Source organism: Aphidius gifuensis, linkage group LG5, assembly GCF_014905175.1.
Source record: "Aphidius gifuensis isolate YNYX2018 linkage group LG5, ASM1490517v1, whole genome shotgun sequence".
NCBI lineage: Eukaryota > Metazoa > Arthropoda > Insecta > Hymenoptera > Braconidae > Aphidius > Aphidius gifuensis.
The window spans coordinates 4,416,522-4,437,680 of record NC_057792.1 but is presented as its reverse complement, the minus strand read 5'-3'; the positions used below and the strand labels follow the sequence as shown (position 1 = coordinate 4,437,680).

General features: G+C 24.4%; 7 protein-coding genes and 1 long non-coding RNA gene across 9 annotated transcripts; 2 read left to right on the top strand and 6 right to left on the bottom strand.

Moving 5' to 3' along the window:
- Positions 1-2,440: 2,440 nt before the first annotated feature.
- LOC122857012 (probable serine/threonine-protein kinase clkA) lies at positions 2,441-4,480 on the bottom strand. Of its 2 annotated transcripts, none has more exons than XM_044158979.1 (3): positions 4,348-4,480; positions 4,130-4,182; positions 2,441-4,087 (listed from the first exon to the last, which is right to left on the bottom strand). In XM_044158979.1, exon 3 carries the CDS (start codon positions 4,014-4,016, stop codon positions 2,511-2,513), a length of 1,506 nt encoding a protein of 501 aa, XP_044014914.1. In that variant the 5' UTR covers positions 4,017-4,087; positions 4,130-4,182; positions 4,348-4,480; the 3' UTR covers positions 2,441-2,510. The 2 variants fall into 2 exon arrangements, with proteins under 2 accessions (XP_044014914.1, XP_044014912.1); XM_044158977.1 differs by having other exon boundaries at positions 2,441-4,062.
- Positions 4,481-6,175: 1,695 nt separating this feature from the next.
- On the bottom strand, positions 6,176-6,848 carry LOC122857011. The gene is made up of 2 exons (XM_044158976.1): positions 6,644-6,848; positions 6,176-6,553 (listed from the first exon to the last, which is right to left on the bottom strand). The coding sequence occupies exons 1-2, from the start codon at positions 6,650-6,652 to the stop codon at positions 6,293-6,295; spliced, it is 270 nt and encodes an 89-aa protein (XP_044014911.1). The 5' UTR covers positions 6,653-6,848; the 3' UTR covers positions 6,176-6,292.
- A 244-nt stretch (positions 6,849-7,092) lies between these two features.
- Positions 7,093-9,532, bottom strand: LOC122857009 (palmitoyltransferase ZDHHC3). Its single transcript, XM_044158974.1, has 6 exons — positions 9,277-9,532; positions 9,030-9,215; positions 8,825-8,951; positions 8,669-8,763; positions 8,379-8,591; positions 7,093-8,290 (listed from the first exon to the last, which is right to left on the bottom strand). The coding sequence occupies exons 1-6, from the start codon at positions 9,355-9,357 to the stop codon at positions 8,129-8,131; spliced, it is 864 nt and encodes a 287-aa protein (XP_044014909.1). The 5' UTR covers positions 9,358-9,532; the 3' UTR covers positions 7,093-8,128.
- Positions 9,533-9,567: 35 nt separating this feature from the next.
- LOC122857010 (39S ribosomal protein L13, mitochondrial-like) lies at positions 9,568-10,543 on the top strand. The gene is made up of 3 exons (XM_044158975.1): positions 9,568-9,760; positions 9,873-9,996; positions 10,067-10,543. The coding sequence occupies exons 1-3, from the start codon at positions 9,737-9,739 to the stop codon at positions 10,453-10,455; spliced, it is 537 nt and encodes a 178-aa protein (XP_044014910.1). The 5' UTR covers positions 9,568-9,736; the 3' UTR covers positions 10,456-10,543.
- A 102-nt stretch (positions 10,544-10,645) lies between these two features.
- Positions 10,646-12,166, bottom strand: LOC122857008 (mitochondrial carrier homolog 2-like). Its single transcript, XM_044158973.1, has 7 exons — positions 11,908-12,166; positions 11,743-11,827; positions 11,478-11,664; positions 11,280-11,411; positions 11,021-11,207; positions 10,873-10,940; positions 10,646-10,801 (listed from the first exon to the last, which is right to left on the bottom strand). Exons 1-7 carry the CDS (start codon positions 12,019-12,021, stop codon positions 10,663-10,665), a joined length of 912 nt encoding a protein of 303 aa, XP_044014908.1. The 5' UTR covers positions 12,022-12,166; the 3' UTR covers positions 10,646-10,662.
- A 378-nt stretch (positions 12,167-12,544) lies between these two features.
- Positions 12,545-13,967, bottom strand: LOC122857006. The gene is made up of 3 exons (XM_044158972.1): positions 13,613-13,967; positions 12,924-13,187; positions 12,545-12,847 (listed from the first exon to the last, which is right to left on the bottom strand). Exons 1-3 carry the CDS (start codon positions 13,630-13,632, stop codon positions 12,724-12,726), a joined length of 408 nt encoding a protein of 135 aa, XP_044014907.1. The 5' UTR covers positions 13,633-13,967; the 3' UTR covers positions 12,545-12,723.
- Positions 13,968-13,971: 4 nt separating this feature from the next.
- Positions 13,972-20,639, bottom strand: LOC122857005 (carboxyl-terminal PDZ ligand of neuronal nitric oxide synthase protein). Its single transcript, XM_044158970.1, has 10 exons — positions 20,434-20,639; positions 19,696-19,843; positions 19,121-19,192; positions 18,859-19,007; positions 18,672-18,780; positions 16,655-17,005; positions 16,384-16,566; positions 16,012-16,203; positions 14,750-15,037; positions 13,972-14,643 (listed from the first exon to the last, which is right to left on the bottom strand). The coding sequence occupies exons 2-10, from the start codon at positions 19,801-19,803 to the stop codon at positions 14,086-14,088; spliced, it is 2,010 nt and encodes a 669-aa protein (XP_044014905.1). The 5' UTR covers positions 19,804-19,843; positions 20,434-20,639; the 3' UTR covers positions 13,972-14,085.
- On the top strand, positions 16,132-18,710 carry LOC122857007. The gene is made up of 2 exons (XR_006374168.1): positions 16,132-16,243; positions 17,655-18,710. It is a non-coding gene; the product is annotated as an uncharacterized LOC122857007 (long non-coding RNA).
- Positions 20,640-21,159: the final 520 nt, after the last annotated feature.

Here is a 21,159-nt window from a genome sequence, read left to right as displayed (position 1 = left end):
TATTTATATTATAATTGATAAAAAAAAAGAAAAAACAAATTCCACTAATGATTTTGAAATAAATCATGATTTAAAATTGAAAAAAAAAAACAAACATACTCGAAGAAATAATAGTAACTTTCGATAGCTGTATATCAATATGTCAATTAAAATTAAATAATAAAATAAAACTTTTACCATTTTATATAAAAGTTGAATTGTTAACAGTTTGACTAACCAATTGCAATTGAAAACGATCACTTGTTGACGTCTTTGTTTTTATATAAATCCATGAGATAAATATTTGTCATGGTTAATTTTTATTGTTGTAAAATTTAATATTATTATCTATTTATTAAGATTAAAAAAAAACACGGTTGGTTGACATTGAGTCTCGCTTTCGCAATTACCACTAAATCTTAAATTGAATTATTTTTCCCTGCAGCTATCATGTCACTCCAAACAAAAAAAAAAAAAAAAATACACAGTAATTGGAGTAAGACTTATATTTTTATCTATAAATATATTTTTTTATTGATTTTTTTATTTATTTATAAATAGCTGATGGTGCATTCTTGATAAAAGAGGTGAAACATTTGTTAATTATTTTTGCTTAATGAAAAAATGATGGGAATTAATTGAATGGTTATAAAATTAGATAAGGTTTATATTTTTTATTTTATTTTGTACTTTATTTTGTTTTAGAAAAAAACATTTAAGATTAACTTGTTATAAAAAATTCGACTGTATATTATATGAAAAAAAAAAATTAATAAAATATCGTCTTCTTTGGTGCCAGCATTGGATTTATTTTTGTGTTATTTTTAATTTTTTATTTGATTAATAATTATTGTCATTTTTTGAAATGATCAAATTCTTCTTTTTCAGTAACACCTGAATCTTCTCTTTTTGATAAATGTGAATGTGGTATCAATTTAAAAACAGTATGTGTATGTTTTATATTTTTTATTTTATAAGGTATATGAATCACTGTTTTTTTTCTAAAACAAAAAAAAAATTATATTTTATTTTTTCATAGATTAATAGTTATTTATTTATAATTTTTTTTAATTCTTTTTACCCTTCACATTGTTTGTCGAAAATTAATATTGCCACTAGACATGCTAATATGCACTGAAAAAGAAAAAAAAAAAAATTGTTTTAATATTAATTATTGACTTTTTTTTCATTGTCGAAAAAAGATTCTATTGTTAGAGCTTTAAACTTTTTAACCCAATAAATTTAATATAAATTTATTACCAAATTTTTAATCTTCATATTGTTTATAAATAAATGTTTTTTTATTTATTTAAAAAAATATATATATTCTTTATAATATTTTCGTTGTTGTTTCTGTTAACAATGAAAATCTTTAACTGTACATTTTGCGCAAAAAACAATCTCTTTTTATATGAAATTCACAAGGTGCATCAGATTACCACAAAAATATATTCAGTGAAACTCAGCAGAGTGTAATTCAGTTCTTAATAACCGGAACAAATATAAAAGACATAATTGATACAATTCCACATGATATGTATTTCAATATCATAAAAAAAAAAAATACAACATTAAAAATATCTTCCTTGTAACTAATGTTCATTGATCATTAATTAATAATAATAAAAAGAAAAATAGTTATAAAATTTTACCACAACGATTTTTAATTTTTTCTTATATGCATAATAATTTATAATAATAATAATAACAAATTTATAATAATTATTTATTGCAAGTAGAATAATATTTTACATATATATTGTAGTTTTATTTATAACTAATTATTTATCAAAAGTGAAATTGTTTCATCTTTATAAGCAAATAAAATAGAATCTATTTTATTATTTTTTTTATTTTCTCAATGCATAATAGGATCTTGATTTCAACTGGCGTGTGATTGAGCTGTATCACGTATCGAAAAAAAAATTAAAAAATTTGTTTCGCTTGCTTAGAAATTTCTATAATCATTTGGCTAATGGTTTTTTATTTCTCTATCTCTTTCTTTTTATAAATAAAATCTACTTGATATCATTGAAATAAAAGAAATAAATTTTAATAAATTGAATCATTTCTTTTTTTATTATTATTATTAAATGAAATAAAAAATAAGTTGTTTTTAATTTACATTTATATTTCTAATTCAAAGTTTACATAAAACTGTCACCAGTAATTTCTATATAGTAAATATTCGATGTTGCCAATTAATTCATTTAAAAGTAAAAGGTAAATTCAATGTCAACTAAATAATTTTCAAACGCATAGAAAGAGTAAATCCACAAACCCACCCTATTTTATTTTTTTTATTTTTCAGACTGGTTTTATTTACATTAAAAAAAGAAAACGATTAAAAAAAAAAAAACGAGAGAAAATTTAATTACAGTACAGTTTTTTTTTTTGATAAAATAGTAAAACATAAATTATCACAAAAAAATCAACAAATTACAAAAATTAAAAATCAATAATATAATTAAAAAAATAACAACAATTTTACTAATAACAACAACAACAACAACAATAATAATTAATTAATATTAAGAATGATTTTTTGTTTTTGGTAATTTTAGTGTACCCTTTGAACTTGTCATTGACACTGAACTAACAACATTTTCAACAACTCTTATTTTTTTATTTTTATTATTTTTATTACCAGATGAATTTTTAAATGGTCTTTTTAAATTATAATGTTTCCAATGATTTTCTGATAAACTCATAATTCTTTTAACATTATTTTCTGTTGAATTATTTAATTTAATATTATCATTGTTAATTCTTGATGATGATTTACTTGATTTCCAATTTAAATTTTCATCATTAATATTTTTTTTATTATCATTTGTATGATCCAGTGACTCACCTCTATTTAATCTAGAATGATTTTTTATAATTACACCATCATTATCATCATCATCATCATCATCCATTCGTGAACTAGAATCTGATAATGGATCATTTTCTTTTTCACTATTTAAATCAGGAGCTGAAATTACTTGAATACCAGTTGAACTAAATTTATTTCTACCTTTTAATGATCTTTTTTTTCCTTTTTGTACATCATCACTATCATTATCATCATTATTTTTATTACTGTTATCATCATCATCATCATCATGTGAACGTTCAGTTGTCGTTGTCGTTGTTGATTTTCCAGACTTGTTATTAACCCAAAAACGATTTTTCCATGTTGGATTTGTTGGTACCATTCTATCAGATCTAAATACTTCATTATATTCTGATGATGATGTTTTAGCTGTTGTTGATTTAACCTTTGGCAATTCAATTTCATCATTTTGTAATTGATTATACTCATCATCACTTATTGTATGATTATCATAATTTTCATGTGACTGATCATTGTATGGTGGATAACTTGGATAATTTGTAGATCTCAATGAGCCTGAATAATAATTATTTGATGGTGTTTTATTACTTTTATTGGGAATATTATTCCAGGTACCATAAGAATTTTGTTGTTGATTTGAATATGAATTTGAATATGAATTTGAATATGGCTGATGATATGGCTGATTATATGGATTAGAATATTGATAGCGTGGCTGTTGATAATTTTGATATTGATAATTATTATTGTTATAATTGTTTGGTAAATTTTTATTATAATTTTGTTGATAGTACTGTTGTGGTTGTGTCCATGATGATAATGTTGGCTGTGAAACAGGCATAAATCCACCTGATGTTTGTAAAGGTCGTGTTGGTGATGTTTGTGGTTGTTGATAATAATATGATGGTGATGGTGGTTGTGGTTGAAATTGTTGATTATGATAATATTGTGATTGATCATATGGCATATTCATATTCGGTTGTGGCATGACTCTAATAACAACACGACTTTTAGCATTTGATTGTAATTGTTTTATAAATACATCATCATTCAAACCAGGTACTCTAATTGGACCTAAAAATTTTCTATTATTGTGTACTTTTTTAGATGGTCTTATCATACGATGAAATGCATTTGCAATCCAATCAAATGGACTACCATCATCATCATCTTCTTCTTCAGTTGAATCAACTTTCATAACAGGGTGTAAAACAAGAGCTCGTGGTACACGTTGAACATTTGTTCTAAAAAAATTAAAAAATACATTATCTAACATTTTATTAATTTTTTAAATTATTTATTAACACTTACCCACTTGGTAGATCACCTTCCGATATTACTATCGACAGAAAAAAAAAGCTAATCTAAAAAATAAAATATTTATTTTAAACACTTGTTTATTTAATTTAAATACTGAAGTTCTTGGTATTTTATTTTTGTTAATTATTCATGTAAATGTAGAAAAATAAAAAAAAAAGAAAATAAGGGATTGAATTTAATCTAGTCACTCGTATTAATACAACACTCACCGTTATTAGAAATAAGATCCTCATGTTCAATGACGGATCCATTGGACGCACTTCACTGAGTCCGACTACTTGCACGACTGTCGTTTGCCACCAATGGTCTCACGTCTTTTAAAGGCTTGCTTCGTTGAATTGAAACGCATATGTCTCGGTACACCAAGATTCTATCAGTATCTAAGTACTTGTGTTTATATTTTTTTTATACATCACTTATTTTAAATATTATGATTCCTTAAGTCATTATTAATTTCTCATCTTATTTTACAAAAAAATTTAAATCTTTTTTCTCATTCAACCAATTAGTCTATCAAAAATTCAACTGATGCGTTTGATAAATCACTCAATTACTAAATTCATTGTAATTCGAGATAATTATTTATTTTTAATATTATAAATATTATGTCTTTAATATATATTAAAAATTTTTGTATAATTTTTTTTAAGATTATAACAAATAGAACATTTTTAATTTGATAAAAAAATTTTATTAAATCATTATTTTTCATCTTCAATAAAATTTTATCTGTACTTTCTTTTGAATTATTGGTACAGTATTATCTCTTATCCATCACTTGTCAATTTAATAGGAATATAAAAATAATTTTTATAGTAATTTTATCAACTCCTGATGCATGCAATAAGATACAGACCGTAAATTTCAGATATATATGAAAATATAAACCAGAGTATGATTATTTATAAAAAACAAAAATTTATAAACTTCAATAAATTTTTAAATTATTTTTATATTAATTTAATTCTTTGTGGTTTTTTTTTTTTTTAATTAAATATTGTTTTATAGTACATTAGAGTACGTGTCAATAAAATATATGATTTATTATATTTATGGTAACTTCCTTTCGTAGAAAAAAAAAAACAAGAAAATTCTTTAACCTCTGTAAATTATAATTTTTTTTTTCATTTAAAGATATCCATATAATATTTTTAGACACGCTAAGTTTCACATTTTTCCCAATGAAGAAAAATCCCCCATGTTTTTATCAAACACACCATCTAAAATGCCCCTGTACTTTCAATGCAAATATTAAATACATCAAGGTCGCATTGGTATGACTCTTTATACGAGCAAAGACAAGTTTTTTTTTTTTTTTTTTCTATGAAGAAGATTCACATATAATTTCGATTAAGAATAATTTCGAATTTATTTTAAAAAATATAGAATCGATATTTACAAAACCAGTTGAATTTTAAAAACCAAATTTGGTCATTTGATAAAAAAAAAAAATGATATTTCTCAAAGAAAAATAATTTATTCATATCATATTTTTTTATTTGTACATCAAAATTTTTAGAAACATAAAAACTTGATTCAATTAGATATCGCCTATCGCCTACAGAGACAGTTGAATAAAAAAAAAATAAATTTAAAAAAAAAGAGATCAGAAGAACAACTCTTGCAAGAGATTAACTTCACTTATTTAAGAAAAAAAAAAAATGGAAATAAAATCCGGCCTTCAGATTGCATTTTTTTTTTTTTTTATAGAGTAATGATAGGTGATGAAGAAACGCCCATAAAAATTCCCCCCTACACCTACATATTACAATATCTACATCAACTTCTATGCATAGTTTTTTACTCGATAATATTGATTTATGTTTTCACAAGAAAATTTTAACTATTTATACCTATATATCAAATGTACTCATCCATCACAAACTATGATTCTCTATATTTATTATTTATTATTATTTTTTTGCTATGAATTTTTTTATCATAATAATCTTCTTCCTCTTGATATATATTATTAAATCTTGATACACAAACAAAAATACAGAATAATTTTAATAGACAAATAATTAAAGAAACCAGATAAAATAATTTTTTTTTTTTTTTATAAATATATTTATTAGTGACGTATTAATTGGTATTTATTAATGATATTAAAATAAAAAATGACTTTCGCTTTAACCTTATGAAGGCTTTCGCTTAGTCGTAATTGAAACGTCGCTTTCCATCAAAACGAAAACCATAAGCTGCACTATTTGGTACTCCAATAAGTGCTGGATTTCTATGTGCATTAAAAGAACCATGAAGATGAGCTGGACGTACTGAATTTTCTTGTTCTGATTGAATTCCTTTTTGATAAAATGCTTCAAATTCATCTTTTGGTAATAATATCATTTTCAACATTTTATCTTCTGGATCATATGGAATAACTTGTTTTACAAAAATCATAAAAATTATTATCTGTAAATTAAAAAATAATATTTAAAATACCAATAATCAATATTAATTTATTAACTTTTACTTGAATTACGCCTTATAGAAACAACTTACCTTATACATGGTGGTTTTTTAATATTTTTTATTTATTGAAGTTTTAAAATAGTCGTTCTCACTTTTTCTGTCACATCAATGATGTCAATTTAAAGGCAAACTTGTGTAAATTATAATTAAAATAAAAAAATTATATATATATATTTTTTTTTATTATTATCTGTCAATGAACGTAGTGCGTGTGTGTGCTTGAGTAACTCCTGCTTTTTGCAAAGTTAATACAAAAGTGAAAGTAAATAAAATATTTGTCCAATCAGCAAGAATTTGATCTCCCATTTTAAGTATAACATACACATTGGTTATTTTACGAAAGAAGTTTATACATATAGAAAGAAGTTTTTTCTTTTTTTTTTTTTTTTTATAAACCATAATGGAAATGCTGTACGATGATACTTGAATCGACACTTGATACAAAACCAGATATTATAGGCTTGATCTTGTAAATTAATAATAAAAATATAAAAAAAAATAGCAAATGAAAGTTTTCAACAAGAGTATCAAGATATATTTACTCTCTTTGATGCGTTTTTTTAAATTATTTTCAGCTTGCTTGAAGGCGAAAGCTTGAATTCTGGTTTTTCGTAGAAAACATGAGATACATTCTTGATCATTATTACCCTCGAAGGCATACTTATATTTATGACTTTATTAAAAAAATTAATATTCACAATACTTCCTGGTTTAATTTATATAAATTTATTTATTTATTAAAAGACAATTACTGTGTTTTTATTAATATAATTATTTGTTTTTTTTCTTTGATTTTATTTGTATAGAATTTCATGAGTTTTTTTTGTTTTTTTTTTACGATTATAGTTTAATAGTTATCACACAAATTGCACATTTTATTAAAACATATTATTTCATCTACAAAATAACATAAATTATTGTTACGAAAAAATTTTTAATTCAATGTGCGTATTGATAAAACAATTACATGTAATTTTTAAATTATCCGGAAGATTTAATTTAATTTTTAAAATTGAAATTAAAAATATTAGCTATTAATTAAATTTCTAACACATATTTTTTTTTTTTGCGTTTACTTTTAAACGAGGAAAAGTAAAAATACATTTGATTAAAATAAATTTGTGAATTAATCGAAATAATTCTGATAAAATCGAAATTCGAAATTTGTATAAAAGTCGTGATAGATCTTTAAAAAAAAATAAAAATCAATATCATTATTTACATATTAGTTTTAGGTACGATGACAGTAAAAATTGCTTTTCCCTGAATTATTATTATTACTACTATTATTATCAGTTTGATAACTCGTTTTAGAGTATAAAAAAAAAATAGCCTGGTCTTTAACACGATATACAAATATTGATAAAAATATTAAATATTTAAATTGATCATTTTTTTTCTCTTGTAGACGTGCCATTTTGATCACGATGATGATTTTTAATTTTCGACATTTATTTGTTGATGTATAAATATTCACAACAATAAAATAATATATACAACATTTCTATTAAATAATTAAACAGAATATAAATAAGAGTCTAATTTAATTTTAGCATTTGGTGGTGATGTAAATGGTGAAAACCATGCAATTGAAAAACGACCAAATACAGCTCTAATTGATTTCCATTTACTATTTTTTACCCACCTTGCTTCTTCTTTTTTCAATTGTTCAATTCCCTAGAAAATAATAATTAGTTTATACTTCTTTTTTCATTTTAATAATTAAAATAAGAATAATTGTTTATTTTTTATTTTTTTTCATTACCGTCTCGTCATTCCATATTGCTTGTAATTGTGTTCCCAACATAACTGCAGTGAAAATTGCAAATAATAATGCTTCAAATGTTAAAAATAATAAAAAAACAACAGTTGCTGGTGGACTAAATGTCGAGCACTCTCTCCATTCTTGTCTTACACATGTTGTAAATTGATGTATACACAAAAAAAGTGATTGTAATGAAATACCAGCGATATAAAACTGTTTTAAAAAAAATACAGTAACATTTCAATTTACCTGAATGAGATAAAAAAAAAAATTTATTATATATTACTTACAGTAAAAAGTACAAAATACTTTTGATTATTTTCACCAACACAATTATTAACCCAAGGACAATGATGGTCCATTTTTTTAATACAACGTTGACATACTAAATATAAAAATTTAATTGTTATATTACAAGTTAAAATATAATATAATTTTTACATTACCTGAACAATGATGAGCTCTATCAGGTTTTATTGAACAACATCTTGGACATTTTAATATTATTTGACCTTCTCTAAATCCCATTTGTTGAATTTTTTCTTTAGTTGCATTACCCTTTGGTACTGCTCCCTATTTTATCGAAATAATTTATACATTAATTGTATTAAGTTTGAAAGAATAATAAAAACTCTGTTATAATTAACTTACTGGATCTGTAAACATTGTTTGAAGATGTGATGCAAATGCTAAAAATGTAAGCATTTGAAATATTACCATATTGACACTTGAATAAAATGTGTTAATTGTTGGAAGGAGTATTATAACCATGACAACAAATTCAGCATAAATAATTAATAGCCATGTTAATATTGCACAAATAATTCCACAAATATCCTGTAAACAATCATTATATATTAAACAAATTAATTTATAAATTAATCATTGTTTTATTTACCTTTATACACCAAAATTTACCACCACAACATTTATTATGTACGTCTTTTTTTTTCTGCAAGGGCAGATAATCATATTCCATTTTTTCGATTTACTTTTGTTGTCATTAAAATAAATTTTTGTTCTTTTTAAAAATCATGGAATAAATATATAATTTCTTGACAGTAACTTAACAATAGCTTTTTCATTTTGCCATTTATTATCATTTGCTCCAAAACACTCCAAAAATAAAAAAACCTGTCAAATGATCTGGTGCATAAAGGGCCACTGGTGGCGCTGAACAAGCCAGCCATTTTAGAAAAAAAAATAATTGTTGTTGTGATTATTGTTATTATAATTAAAGCTCTATATAATAACAATAAAAATTTTGTCTTTAATGAACATTGTAAAATCATAAACAATAAAAGAAAAAAATTAATTTTTAATATACAATAAAAAGTAATAATAAATAAAAAAGTTCAATGTCAATTATCAGAAGATCCCAGGTAAGTTGACATGATTAATTTATATTACAAAAATTTATAACCTCTAAATAAATGAACAAATATAAATTTAAATATTTACAATTAATAACAATGACAATTATTATTATTTTAGCAATGGGCAACATTTGCAAGAGTTTGGCATATTTATGATGCAAAATGGCAAGATCCATATCTAAGTGCACCATTAATATCAAAATATTTAATGGGAAAAACTAAGCCAATTTATCATCCAATGAGTAAGTTATTATAATAATTAAATAGATAAATTATTATATTGATTTATAAATGTTTATTTATATTATTTAGATCAATGTGGTGATCATGTTGTGGTAATTAACAGCAAAGACATTGCTTTACGTGGTGATGATTGGACAAAAAGAGTTTATTTTCATCATACAACATATCATTCTGGTGATACTTGGACTCTTGCTTGGGAATTACATAAAAAAAATCCAACAATGATTGTTAAAAAAGCTGTATATCATTCAATGAAAGGAACAATTCAACGTAGACATACAATGCAACGTTTACATATTTATGAAGATGAAAATGTTCCAGAAGAAATACTAGCAAATGTTAGTAATCAAATTAAACAATTGCGACCAGTTCCAGTAAGACTTGATCATATACCTGAAGAACAAATTAAAGAATTTCCACGTGTTATTAAATATCCAAATGATCATATTCTTACTTAAATTTTTTAATCTGTAACAATTGATTTTTTTTTTTTTTTCTTGTTTTTACAATTAAACTGAATTAATAGTCAATTTATCGGTCATTTAATTATTTTTAATTAATTTCATTTATTTGTATTTATTTTTTTAATTGAAAATTATAGGATACATTGAACATTTTATTGAACCAATTTGAATTGAACTTAATTTAAAATTATTAAATTTGGTTTACATAATTTGTGGGGCAGTGTAATAACGCCAGAGCACACTACTTCCACGTTTAAGACCATTTATTGATGCCAAGTGTCTCCAACAATCAGTCCAACGATTGTAAATTGGCATGTGTGGTGGTGAACCAGCAATTAATCTAAAATAAATAATAAATTAATGATACATTCAATTAATTAGATATAAATTTGATTTTCATTTAATACTTGCCCAGAATTGTTGACAGCCATGCAATGATAAACAACCAAAAATGGATCTGTAATATTTCTCGATAGGAACTGAAATTAAATAATAATATTATTAATATTGTTGATATTATTATTTGAAAATTAATATGTATATTTAAAATTAATATTACTGTCATTGCATCAGCAGTATAGCCTCGAATTTCACGATCACGAATAAAATGTTTATTTAAAATATATGTTGTACCACTGACAAGTACCAATGTTGAAATATTTGCAATTAAACGTGGTAAAAGACCAGAATAAAAACCAGTTAATCCATTTTCTTGGTATATCTCTATTATAGATGAAAAAACACCACTGTAAATGTAAAAATTAATTAATTTTGTTGATTATTTCGAGATTTTTTTTATAATTAAAATAATAGCTTACTTGTATTTTGTTTCACCACCAACAAATTGTGCCATTGCTCTGATTGTAATGACATCCAATGGATGACTGATAATAATACCAGCAACTCGACAAGTTATATCTTTGACAAGTTCACGAACATAAATTGCTCTCCTGAATGATAAAAAAAATGTTTAAAGATAATTGAATGATGTACACAATTTGAAATTAAATAAATACCTTTGATGATCAGGTAAATCATCAACATCAACATCTTTATCTCTTTCAATTTCTGGATAATATTCAGTAAACAAAATTGATTCACCAGTACTGTCAACGGCAATAGCACTTACTGAATGTGCACATAATCTTGGCACAAGACCACGATAACATCCAGTAAAACCATCAACACTTTTGATATATCTTACTAAAAAAAAATTAACAATGTTAAAATTATTATTAAGCTTTAATTAATGATAAATAAAAATATATATAATATTATTACCATATTGAAAAATATTTGGCAGTGCTAAAGCTGGTTTTCCAAATAATGTTCTGGTGGCCCATGGTGGTATTGGCTCATGACCAATCTGAAATAATTATAATCAACAATGTTATTATCATAATTAAAATATTGCAAAATTATTATGATTAAACTTAAGCTTAATACCTGAATTAAAACTTTTGCATAATGGAGAGGATGAGAGACTGTATCCACCAACATGCGAAAGGCCATTCCAGACCATAATTTTTCAGTCCTTGAATCTCTTGATTCAATCATCATAAATAATTTATAATCTCTTAAAATTAATTTGATAATAAATTCTTTAACTAATTATTTACACTAATTTACACTCCTTTTTTTTTTTTTTGTTATAATTTTCATTGACTGTTTCTTTCAATCTAACCTGCGCTGTACATTGATGGAGATTTTTTTCTCTTTTTTTTTTTTTTATCTGTGATGCCGGTAAGGTCAAGTACAGTTGGTATTTGTTAGCTCTCTCTCTCTCTTTTTGTTTTTAAAATTTAAATGAAATAAAAAAAATTAATTAATATTATTTTAGGATTTAATAAAGGTAAAGAAAATTATATATTTAACTTTCATTATTATTTTTTCTTATACCTATATAAACAATTTTTAAATATGAAAAGAAAAAGGAAAAAAAAAAACAACTTTAATTGAATAATACTTGCATAATATAGTTACTATTAATAATATAGTTCCCATATTTTCTAGAATCATTTTTATTTGATATTTATAAATACATAAAACACTTATTGCTTACAGCAAATGATTTTTTTTGTTTTATTTATATAAAAAAACTATATAGGTATATTCATTGTTTTTAATTATTTTCAATTTTTCCTTCTGAAGCTTTTCATCCAAGTCGAATTGATCCAGCACGTAGCTTTAGGGTATAGCCGTCGATATTAATCTAGAGAATTCATATGTTTTTGTAGCAAAAAAAAAGATTAACATCGTTTACTATTCTTTGCAGGACTTGACTGCATCAAGTTCTTTCTCAAGTTGTGTGAGTTCTTCAAGAAGCTTTCTCCTTTTTATGAGCTGTTCCATTGTTGGAGATATTTTTGTCTCTTTACAAAACAGCCTGTAATTTGAAGTATACATTAAATTTGTGATTAATTGTCATTTTAATTTTTTAAATCTTAAAATAATTTACTTACTTAAGTTCATTACGCTTTTTATTTAAGACTTTTATAGCTTTCATATATCTTTCGGATCTCTCCGATATGAATGGAACTTGGTATATTTTACGAATCGACTCTAGAGTCTCTGGCTCAGTTGCTATCTTGACCCTTACTATTCTACCAATATATTTTTCTTCTTCAGCTATAGATTCATCAATAATTTTTTTTACATCTTCTGATAGTTTTCCCTCGTCAATCAATCGCTGTTTAATATCACAGAGTAACTTAGCTGGAGTATCACTATTTTAACAAACAAAAAAAAAAAAAAACACCATTATAAACATTATTTACAAGTTTGCAGATATTGATATTATATATTACTTAAGGTACAACCAGGGCAAAATAGTAGATTATGTTACTAGAGACAGTGGTAATAATGTGTGAATTTCCAAAAAACGCACTACCCCTACAACGCTTTGGAAATTCACACATTATTCCCACTGCCCTAATGTAACATAAATATCATTAAATGTCAAATTTTACACGTGGTTGTGATAAATACCTAAGGTTATGTGATTAATTTGAGAGGGTGATGATTTTTTTAATTCTTGAAATTGTCTGGGGTAGATTTCCAAATTTTTCTTTGAGTGCGTCATATAAAATAATACAGTAAAACAAAAAACTCTGTTATTTTAATTTTAGTAAATCTAAAAAAATTTACTTACTAAGTTGCTAACGAAGACATGTTGATAAGTTTGTTATGTATGCTGTACGTCTTTTTTATCTCGAGATGATCACCTCCAACAATTATTAATGATTGCTGATAGAAAGAAATAAAAAATTTTCAACTTTTGGCGACCAAATGCATACAGTACTTACTTAGATGTACATAGCAAATTAGCAACTATGCAAGTGGCAAAGAGCACCAATCACTCAATCACGGTAACTGACTGAAGGTCGAGTGCAGTTGGTATTTTCATTGACACTCTCTCTCTCTCTCTCTCTTTTTTGGTATTTAAAATTTAAACGAAATAAAAAAAATTATTATAAAATATTATTTTAGGATTTAATAAAGGTAAAGAAAATTATATATTTAACTTTCATTATTATTTTTTCTTTTACCTATATATATATAAACAATTTTTAAATATGAAAAGAAAAAGGAAAAAAAAAAAAACAACTTTAATTGAATAAATAATCATTTGGTCGTGTGTCGTGCCCAATTTTTTCTTTGAACTTGACTAATAAGATCATTATTACGTGGTGGTAATCTAGCACTAGTTGTTCTTGATGGTGGAGGTCCAGGTGTTGTTAATATTGATGCCAATGTATTTTTTGAACTAGCATTATTATCCTTTACATTATCACGTGCTGGTGAACAACTAGCACTCATTGATTTACCTTGTGGTGGTGGATCTAATATCATTGTTGTATTTGTTGATGTACCAGTTGTACTAATTGGTGATTGATTAACCATTTTATTTGGATAACTTGATCTTAATACTTGTGTTTGTTGTTGTTGTTTATCAAATAATGATGATGATGCTGTTGTATGCATGCTACTTCTTTGACGTGGTAATGTACAAGGAAGTGGTTTTATCAATGCATGTAGTTCACTAATTGGATCATGTATATCATAATTTTGTGATGTTAATAATGATTGATTTTTATGTGACATTATTGGTGATGAGGCGAAGCTATTTCCTTGTGATACACGTACGGAGTAACCGGGAAGGGATGATGGTTGTGTACAATTCTACAAACACAAATAGTTTAAAAATTAATTATCAAAATCTGTTATTGTTATATAAATTAAAATATATATATTTAAAATAATATAACACTCGCCTCAATGAACTCACCGATGGCTTGTTACAACTTGGTGATAGAAGAAAATTTGGTTGTTGTGGCATTGAATAAGGTGATGGTGTTGTGTATGGTGATCTTTGATTTTGATAAGGACTTATATTATGTAGTCTTTCCATTAATTGTGTTTGAAAATGTAATTGATCATTTGATGTTGTAAATCCTTGATGAATATCAATTCCATTATTATTTGTAAATAATGATTCTGGTGTATATGAATATGTAAATGATGGAGCTTCCAATTCCCATGATGAACCACCACTTTGTCCTGCACCAGCATTTCGCTATTTTATTAATAATTAATAAAATAATTTTTAAATAAATACAAAAATTCTATTTTACTTTATCTTTATAATAATAAATAATTAGCACAAAATAAAAACACACAAACACAAAAACATTGGCATTATATAAATAAAAATTAATTAGATTTATAAATTAAATAAATTATTTTTAATTAATTCATTACCTTGATCATCAGTATAATTAGATGATAGTTGTTTATATTTAATCCAATAATTTTTGATGATCAATCTTACATATATAAGATTGCTTTTAGTCAATGCACGCACAGTAGTTTATTATTGGATTACTTTGTAGCATATTGAATAGATATATACACTCACCAATGTGTAAATATATTAACTCAGGGTTTAAAGCAATATACACATGTGACATAATAAACACAAAAATAAAAAACAAAAATAGAAAATAGATAAATATCAGTTTTTAAAAAATCATTATTATTATTATTATTAATATAAAAAAAGTTTCAAAATTAAAAAAAAAATTAATTATTATCAATTAATGTCAAATGCATTATTTTCTTTTTTTTTTTTTCGTTTACATTGAAAAATACAAACTTATTCATTCATGTCAGTTTACAAACATATCACGTTTTTTTTTTCAGCATCATTTATCACTTTATTATTTATTAAAATTTCAGTAAAACATTATTGTCATAATAATTTCAAATTGCGATAATATAAGTATATAAAAAAAAAATAAAATAAAATAGCTAAAAATAGAGAGCTAGTATTTGAGAATTATTATTAAAAATAAAACATTCATATTTAAAATAAAAAAAATAAAAAAAAAAATAGAGAAATAAGTATAACATTGAGCTCGACGGTAGATGTATTATTATTATTGTTATTATTATTATTATTATTAATATTATTATTTTAAATTCCGTCTTAAATATGTATTTTTTTATTTTTTTTTTTTTAAATCACGGTGTTGTTTGATAGAGTGTTACCTGACCAAGATTTGGAATATTTGGTGCTGTTGGAGTTTGTGGATTAACAGAAGAACCAGTTCCAATTGTATTGTGTTGTTGCATTGTTACATGAGTCCCGGAAGTACGTTCTTGTTCTCTCAAATGACTCACCAATGCACCAATATGCTCCAAGAGTTCTTTGTTTTGTATAAGTAACTGATGTGTTCTTGTCTACAATCATAATTTTTATATTATTATTATTATTGTGAAGGTAAGAAAGCCAAAGGCTTTACTGTATTATTGCTTTTGTTTCCGGAAAAATTAGAAATGTATTTGTTTATTATTATTATTATTATTAATTTTATCTTTAAACATGTAATTATTTATAAATTTAATATAAATAATAATAACCTGGGCTTCAACTCTAGCAGCACTTTCAGCAGCAAGTTGATCTTGTAATAATCTTGCATGTGATACAGCTGCACATGTTTGTTGATTTTGTTGATCTAATCTTTCACGTAGTAATTGTATTTCATGCTTCAATGAAGTCAATTCATTTTCACCAAGTAGTAAAATATCATTATCTACATTTTCCTAAAATACATAAAGCATTAAAATATAATTTTAATTTTATTAATTAGAAAGTTATTGAGTTATTTGATGTAAAATATTTATAACGTACTAATGGTGATTGTCTAATTGGTGATGTTGATGAACCATGAGTTCTTAGTATACATGATTGTGTTGTATTTTGATGATTTTCATTAACATCATCACCATCATTTGATAATGATATATCTTTATTGACATTTGGTGATGATGAACGTGGTCTATTAATTGTATCTTGACGTTCATTTGTCATCTCATCTTCGTAATCATCACTACGAAGTAGATGATCTTCACTTCTATCTCTACTTCTTTCTTTATCAATTGTTATATCCTGATCACGTTCATCAGTTGCAGCATTAACACTCAATTTATGGCACACTTCGAATGCTTGACCAATTGTTCTAACAACTCTCATAGCTTGACTCTTAAAAGCAAAAAGAAATACAAAAATAATTAATTTTAAATATTAAAAATACATTGTACATTATATTGTTGTCGTTAAAATTATACTACTACTACTATTATTATACTTTATTCAACTCTTTATATAAATAAAAATTATATCAACATTTCAGTCAAATGGCATTGATCCATTTGTTTTTTTTTTTTTATTTTTTCTTCATTGGTTTACCTCAAGTTCATCATAATTTTCGTCATTCACCTCCTCTTCATCTTCTTCTTTAAAATAATTATTATTTAATGTAATTTTATTTGTCGTTTGTATTGAACGAGGAGTTGGAGGAGTTGAAGGAGTTGATGGTATTGATGAACTTGTTGTTGGTGATGATGATGATGTTTGATTTTCAATAGATAATTTTTTTTTAAATGATGATCTTTTCATTTTTAAATAACTAAAAAATTCTGGTTCTTTAAATGATAATTTTTTTCTTGGTCTTGTTGTTGTTCCACCAGGTGTACATGGTTCAGGTGTACCTGGACTTTGATTATTATCACAAACATTTGTTGAATTTTCAGATGAAATAACAAGTTTTCCAACACTTTTTAACATTTTTTTTTTTTTTTATTTTTTAAATTTTCCAATGACTATATCAATTTTATTTATTTGTTTCAAGATTAATACAAAAATGGGCGCATGACCCTCTGGCTTCAGGGACTCGAGTTTAGTGTGACACACAAAACTGTCCTCGTTACCTACATATACGTAGTGCTCCAGACTTGTCACAATATTCAATGAATAACACAAATTTTATTACAATAAAAAAATCAAATAAATAATTATAAAAATAGTCATCAAAAATGATTGATATAATTATTTAATTTCTTTGTACCAGTATGTTGCTTTGTATGTCATTTGATGATTAATCATTCAATTAATTTTTATTAAATTGATGATACAAAAATGTCCAGTTGTTTGTTGTTTTTTTTTTTTTTCGTTTCGTAAATTGAGTTAATAGATGAAGAAAGATCATCTAATGTTAACCGGACATAAACGCGTACTGAAGTACTCTGTTACCCCTTCCAAAGTAAAATACGAAAAAAATAAAAAAAAAATAAAAAAACAGAGGACTATGGGTGGGCTATTTTAATAACTGGCTTATTTAAATACACCCGGCACTTTTAACAAACAGCAACACATTGAATTAAATTTAAATCTCGATTAATTTTCAAGCAATCATATAAATTTATTTTTTATTTTTTTCTTCAACTTTTTTTTTATGATGAGTCAAAGAAATATAAAATCATCAAATTAATTATTTATCCATTGCTTTGTATTGCTACTTAATTTATTAAATTTTTTTGTTTCATTTTATGAAAACAAGGCAAATAATTATTGGTCCAGACGTGCATACACTAGACGCAACAAGTCGTGAAGTTAAATTGTAATATTAATAAACTGCATATGACTTTTTGCTATATTCGACAATTTTTTTTTTTTTTTTTGTTTTATTTAACTTTAATTTTGGCAACTGCATTTACCTGAATCTTGAGCAAGATAATTTTTATTTATTTTATTTTTAGGTCGTATTTAATTTTGAATTTTCAATGATGAATAATTTTTGGAGAAATTATATATTCTATTTAAAGTGTAAATGAAAATTATTTGTGATAATAAAATTAATTATTTTTACCTTTTTACTTGATTTAAAGACGTTACATTTGAATGAATTACTGTTACCATCACGTGCAATATAACTGAATATCTTTAGATCATGGCTGTCATGTGATACGTAAAATATTCTAAAAAGAGAAATGAATAACAATAATATAACATTACTTTCTATGATGGATAATTATTTTTTTTTATTAATAATTTACCTATAAATTGGATAATGCATTTGAAATACTTTATTTTCATCAATCCATTGTTTTTTTTTTTTTTTCTTTCTAAGACTCATTTTTAAACCATCAACTGATACTTCAAGTGTTACTTTTTTTTTTTTAATTCCTTTTGCTTTAAATTCATACTAAAAAAAAAAAAATTTAAACATATAATAATTTAATATACGCATATTTTTCTAATACAAAATCAATAGCATGAAATAAGATATTTGAAAAAAAAAATAAAATAAAAACTCACTCGAATTCTACGCATTGCCGCAACAATTTCCAATCGACTTGTTGGTCGTGGTACATCCATAGATCCAATGAACTTGAAAAAAAAAAAATAAATAATAATAATTAATAAATTAAAATTAAAACTCAAATAACAGAAAATAAAATTGGTTGTTTTTTTTTAAATATTATTTTTAAATATCAACGATTAATGTGATAAATTTTAAAATTTTATTATAATGAGATGCGAGAGGGATCAAAAAATGATGAGGACATGCGTGATAAACATTCCGAAATAAACACGTGCTATGAATGACGTAGAAATGATGGCAAGTTGTGGTGATCAGGTACAAAAATATCCACATGTCGTCGTCGATGGCCTCATTGTTTTGTGCGGCTCGTTAGTCCAACGTCGTCGTCGTCGTCGTCTTTCTCACATACGTCGACGTTTCGTTGACACAACATATTTGTCCTTCATCCAATTATTATTATTAAATTAAAAAAAATAATAATAAATAAATAAAAAAATCAATAATAAAAATGTTTTTTTCTTTTTTCAACAATTATTGTTGTTTTAATATTTTATTAATTATTATTTACCTTTGCGTGAAAAATGATTCCACGATGAAATGCTTCCTCACTGTGTAATGGAATCCTCGTGTCGTACTCGTCATTGTGCACGAGATTATACTGTTTTTTCGAGGGCATTTTTGCCTCGTTTTCCACAAACTATTAATATGAAATTTCGCTGTAAAAAAAAATTTACTTATTCAATTTATATTATGTATATTATCAAATAAAAATATTAGATAATATTATTAAGGTAACATTGAAAGTTAGAATGACGTTAACAATATTTTACGTGGGTAAGGTTGAATCAAGTTTAATAGTTTTATCAAGATGTGAGTTTTAAATTTGAAATTAAAAACCTGTTTTGTCTAAAACTAAATCTAATAATAATATTACTCCAAAATTATATTTAAATAATTTTATTTACATAAAAAAAAAAAAAAAAAAGATGTTACAATTTTTAAAAGTAAATTTTTTATTTTTATGATTTAAGAAAATAAAAAAAATTAGGATATAAAATATTTTAGGAACATAAGAGTGTAATGTTTATTTGCATAATGTTGAAACTCATGTTAAATTATAAATTTTATATTTATTTATTTATTATTTAATGTGAATTTAAGAGACAGACACACAGTGTCAGCCAGAATGCAAAGAGTAGCTCTGGTCAGAGACCTGAAGCATCATCAAGAGTATAAAGAGGGAATATATAAAAAAGATCTTTTATTTTTATGAAAAAAAAAAAAATGTATTTTTTATCTTACGCACACATTCACGTTGTCCTGGAAGATGCGCGTGTCAGTGGTGGTTGAGACAACACCATTACAGGAATTGTCTGATCAAGTTGATCTATACACAGGATTTCTTCGAATCGAATCAAACAGATAATAAAAAAAAAAAAAAACTACACTGATAAATCACAAAGATTTATCCAAAAAATATATCAACACAATGTATATATATATTTTTTTTCTTTTCGAAATTTAAAAAACACTATTTTCGAAATTGAAAAATAATTTCGAAATAATTTCGAAATTGAAAAATAATTATTTAATTTTCATCAATCAATAATTAATATTGTTTTTTTTTTTTTTTTTATATATTTTGACATTTAATTATTGATGCTGTAAATATGCAGCTGGTAAACAACACGATAGATACAAGTTCAATAGTCCCGTTTTGATATTTAATTTTTTTAATTTTCTCCACATTCTTATGGTTGTTTTTTTATTTTTTTCTATAAGCCGTGTCTACCAACGCACGCTCTTACTCATTTATAAATATTATTTTTATTTATTTTTTTTTTTTTTGGACGAGTGTTGTATCTTGTGTATAACTACTCTGTTGTATGAGCTCCTGACTCTCTTCTTCTCTTGCACTGGGTCTGATGAGTAGATGGAATCAAGGTTGAATGGCCCAAGTTCCCGAGGGGGGAACGAACTCACTCAATTTTTTGCAAATATACATTTAAATTATTAAATACAAAAAAAGGAT

Bases quoted from the DNA above. Each gene is read 5' to 3' on its own strand.
- LOC122857012 (XM_044158977.1), bottom strand. From the start codon at position 4,389: ATGGATCCGTCATTGAACATGAGGATCTTATTTCTAATAACG. The intron at 4,183-4,347 runs GTGAGTGTTGTA...TTTATTTTTTAG, and splicing joins GGATCTTATTTCTAATAACG to ATTAGCTTTTTTTTTCTGTC. The intron at 4,063-4,129 runs GTAAGTGTTAAT...TAATTTTTTTAG, and splicing joins GAAGGTGATCTACCAAGTGG to AACAAATGTTCAACGTGTAC.
- LOC122857009 (XM_044158974.1), bottom strand. From the start codon at position 9,357: ATGGAATATGATTATCTGCCCTTGCAGAAAAAAAAAGACGTACATAAT. The intron at 9,216-9,276 runs GTAAATAAAACA...GATTGTTTACAG, and splicing joins GTAAATTTTGGTGTATAAAG to GATATTTGTGGAATTATTTG. The intron at 8,952-9,029 runs GTAAGTTAATTA...TCGATAAAATAG, and splicing joins AAACAATGTTTACAGATCCA to GGAGCAGTACCAAAGGGTAA.
- LOC122857010 (XM_044158975.1), top strand. From the start codon at position 9,737: ATGTCAATTATCAGAAGATCCCAG. The intron at 9,761-9,872 runs GTAAGTTGACAT...TTATTATTTTAG, and splicing joins CAATTATCAGAAGATCCCAG to CAATGGGCAACATTTGCAAG. The intron at 9,997-10,066 runs GTAAGTTATTAT...TATATTATTTAG, and splicing joins GCCAATTTATCATCCAATGA to ATCAATGTGGTGATCATGTT.
- LOC122857008 (XM_044158973.1), bottom strand. From the start codon at position 12,021: ATGATGATTGAATCAAGAGATTCAAGGACTGAAAAATTATGGTCTGGA. The intron at 11,412-11,477 runs GTATTTATTTAA...TTTATCATTCAG, and splicing joins GATTTACCTGATCATCAAAG to GAGAGCAATTTATGTTCGTG. The intron at 10,941-11,020 runs GTAATATTAATT...ATTTAATTTCAG, and splicing joins ATACTGCTGATGCAATGACA to TTCCTATCGAGAAATATTAC.
- LOC122857006 (XM_044158972.1), bottom strand. From the start codon at position 13,632: ATGTCTTCGTTAGCAACTTA. The intron at 13,188-13,612 runs GTAAGTAAATTT...TTGTTAAAATAG, and splicing joins ATGTCTTCGTTAGCAACTTA to TGATACTCCAGCTAAGTTAC. The intron at 12,848-12,923 runs GTAAGTAAATTA...TTCAAATTACAG, and splicing joins AAAAAGCGTAATGAACTTAA to GCTGTTTTGTAAAGAGACAA.
- LOC122857005 (XM_044158970.1), bottom strand. From the start codon at position 19,803: ATGCCCTCGAAAAAACAGTATAATCTCGTGCACAATGACGAGTACGAC. The intron at 17,006-18,671 runs GTAAAAATAATT...TTTGCTTTTAAG, and splicing joins TCTTTAAATCAAGTAAAAAG to AGTCAAGCTATGAGAGTTGT. The intron at 14,644-14,749 runs GTGAGTTCATTG...TTGTGTTTGTAG, and splicing joins CAAGTTGTAACAAGCCATCG to AATTGTACACAACCATCATC.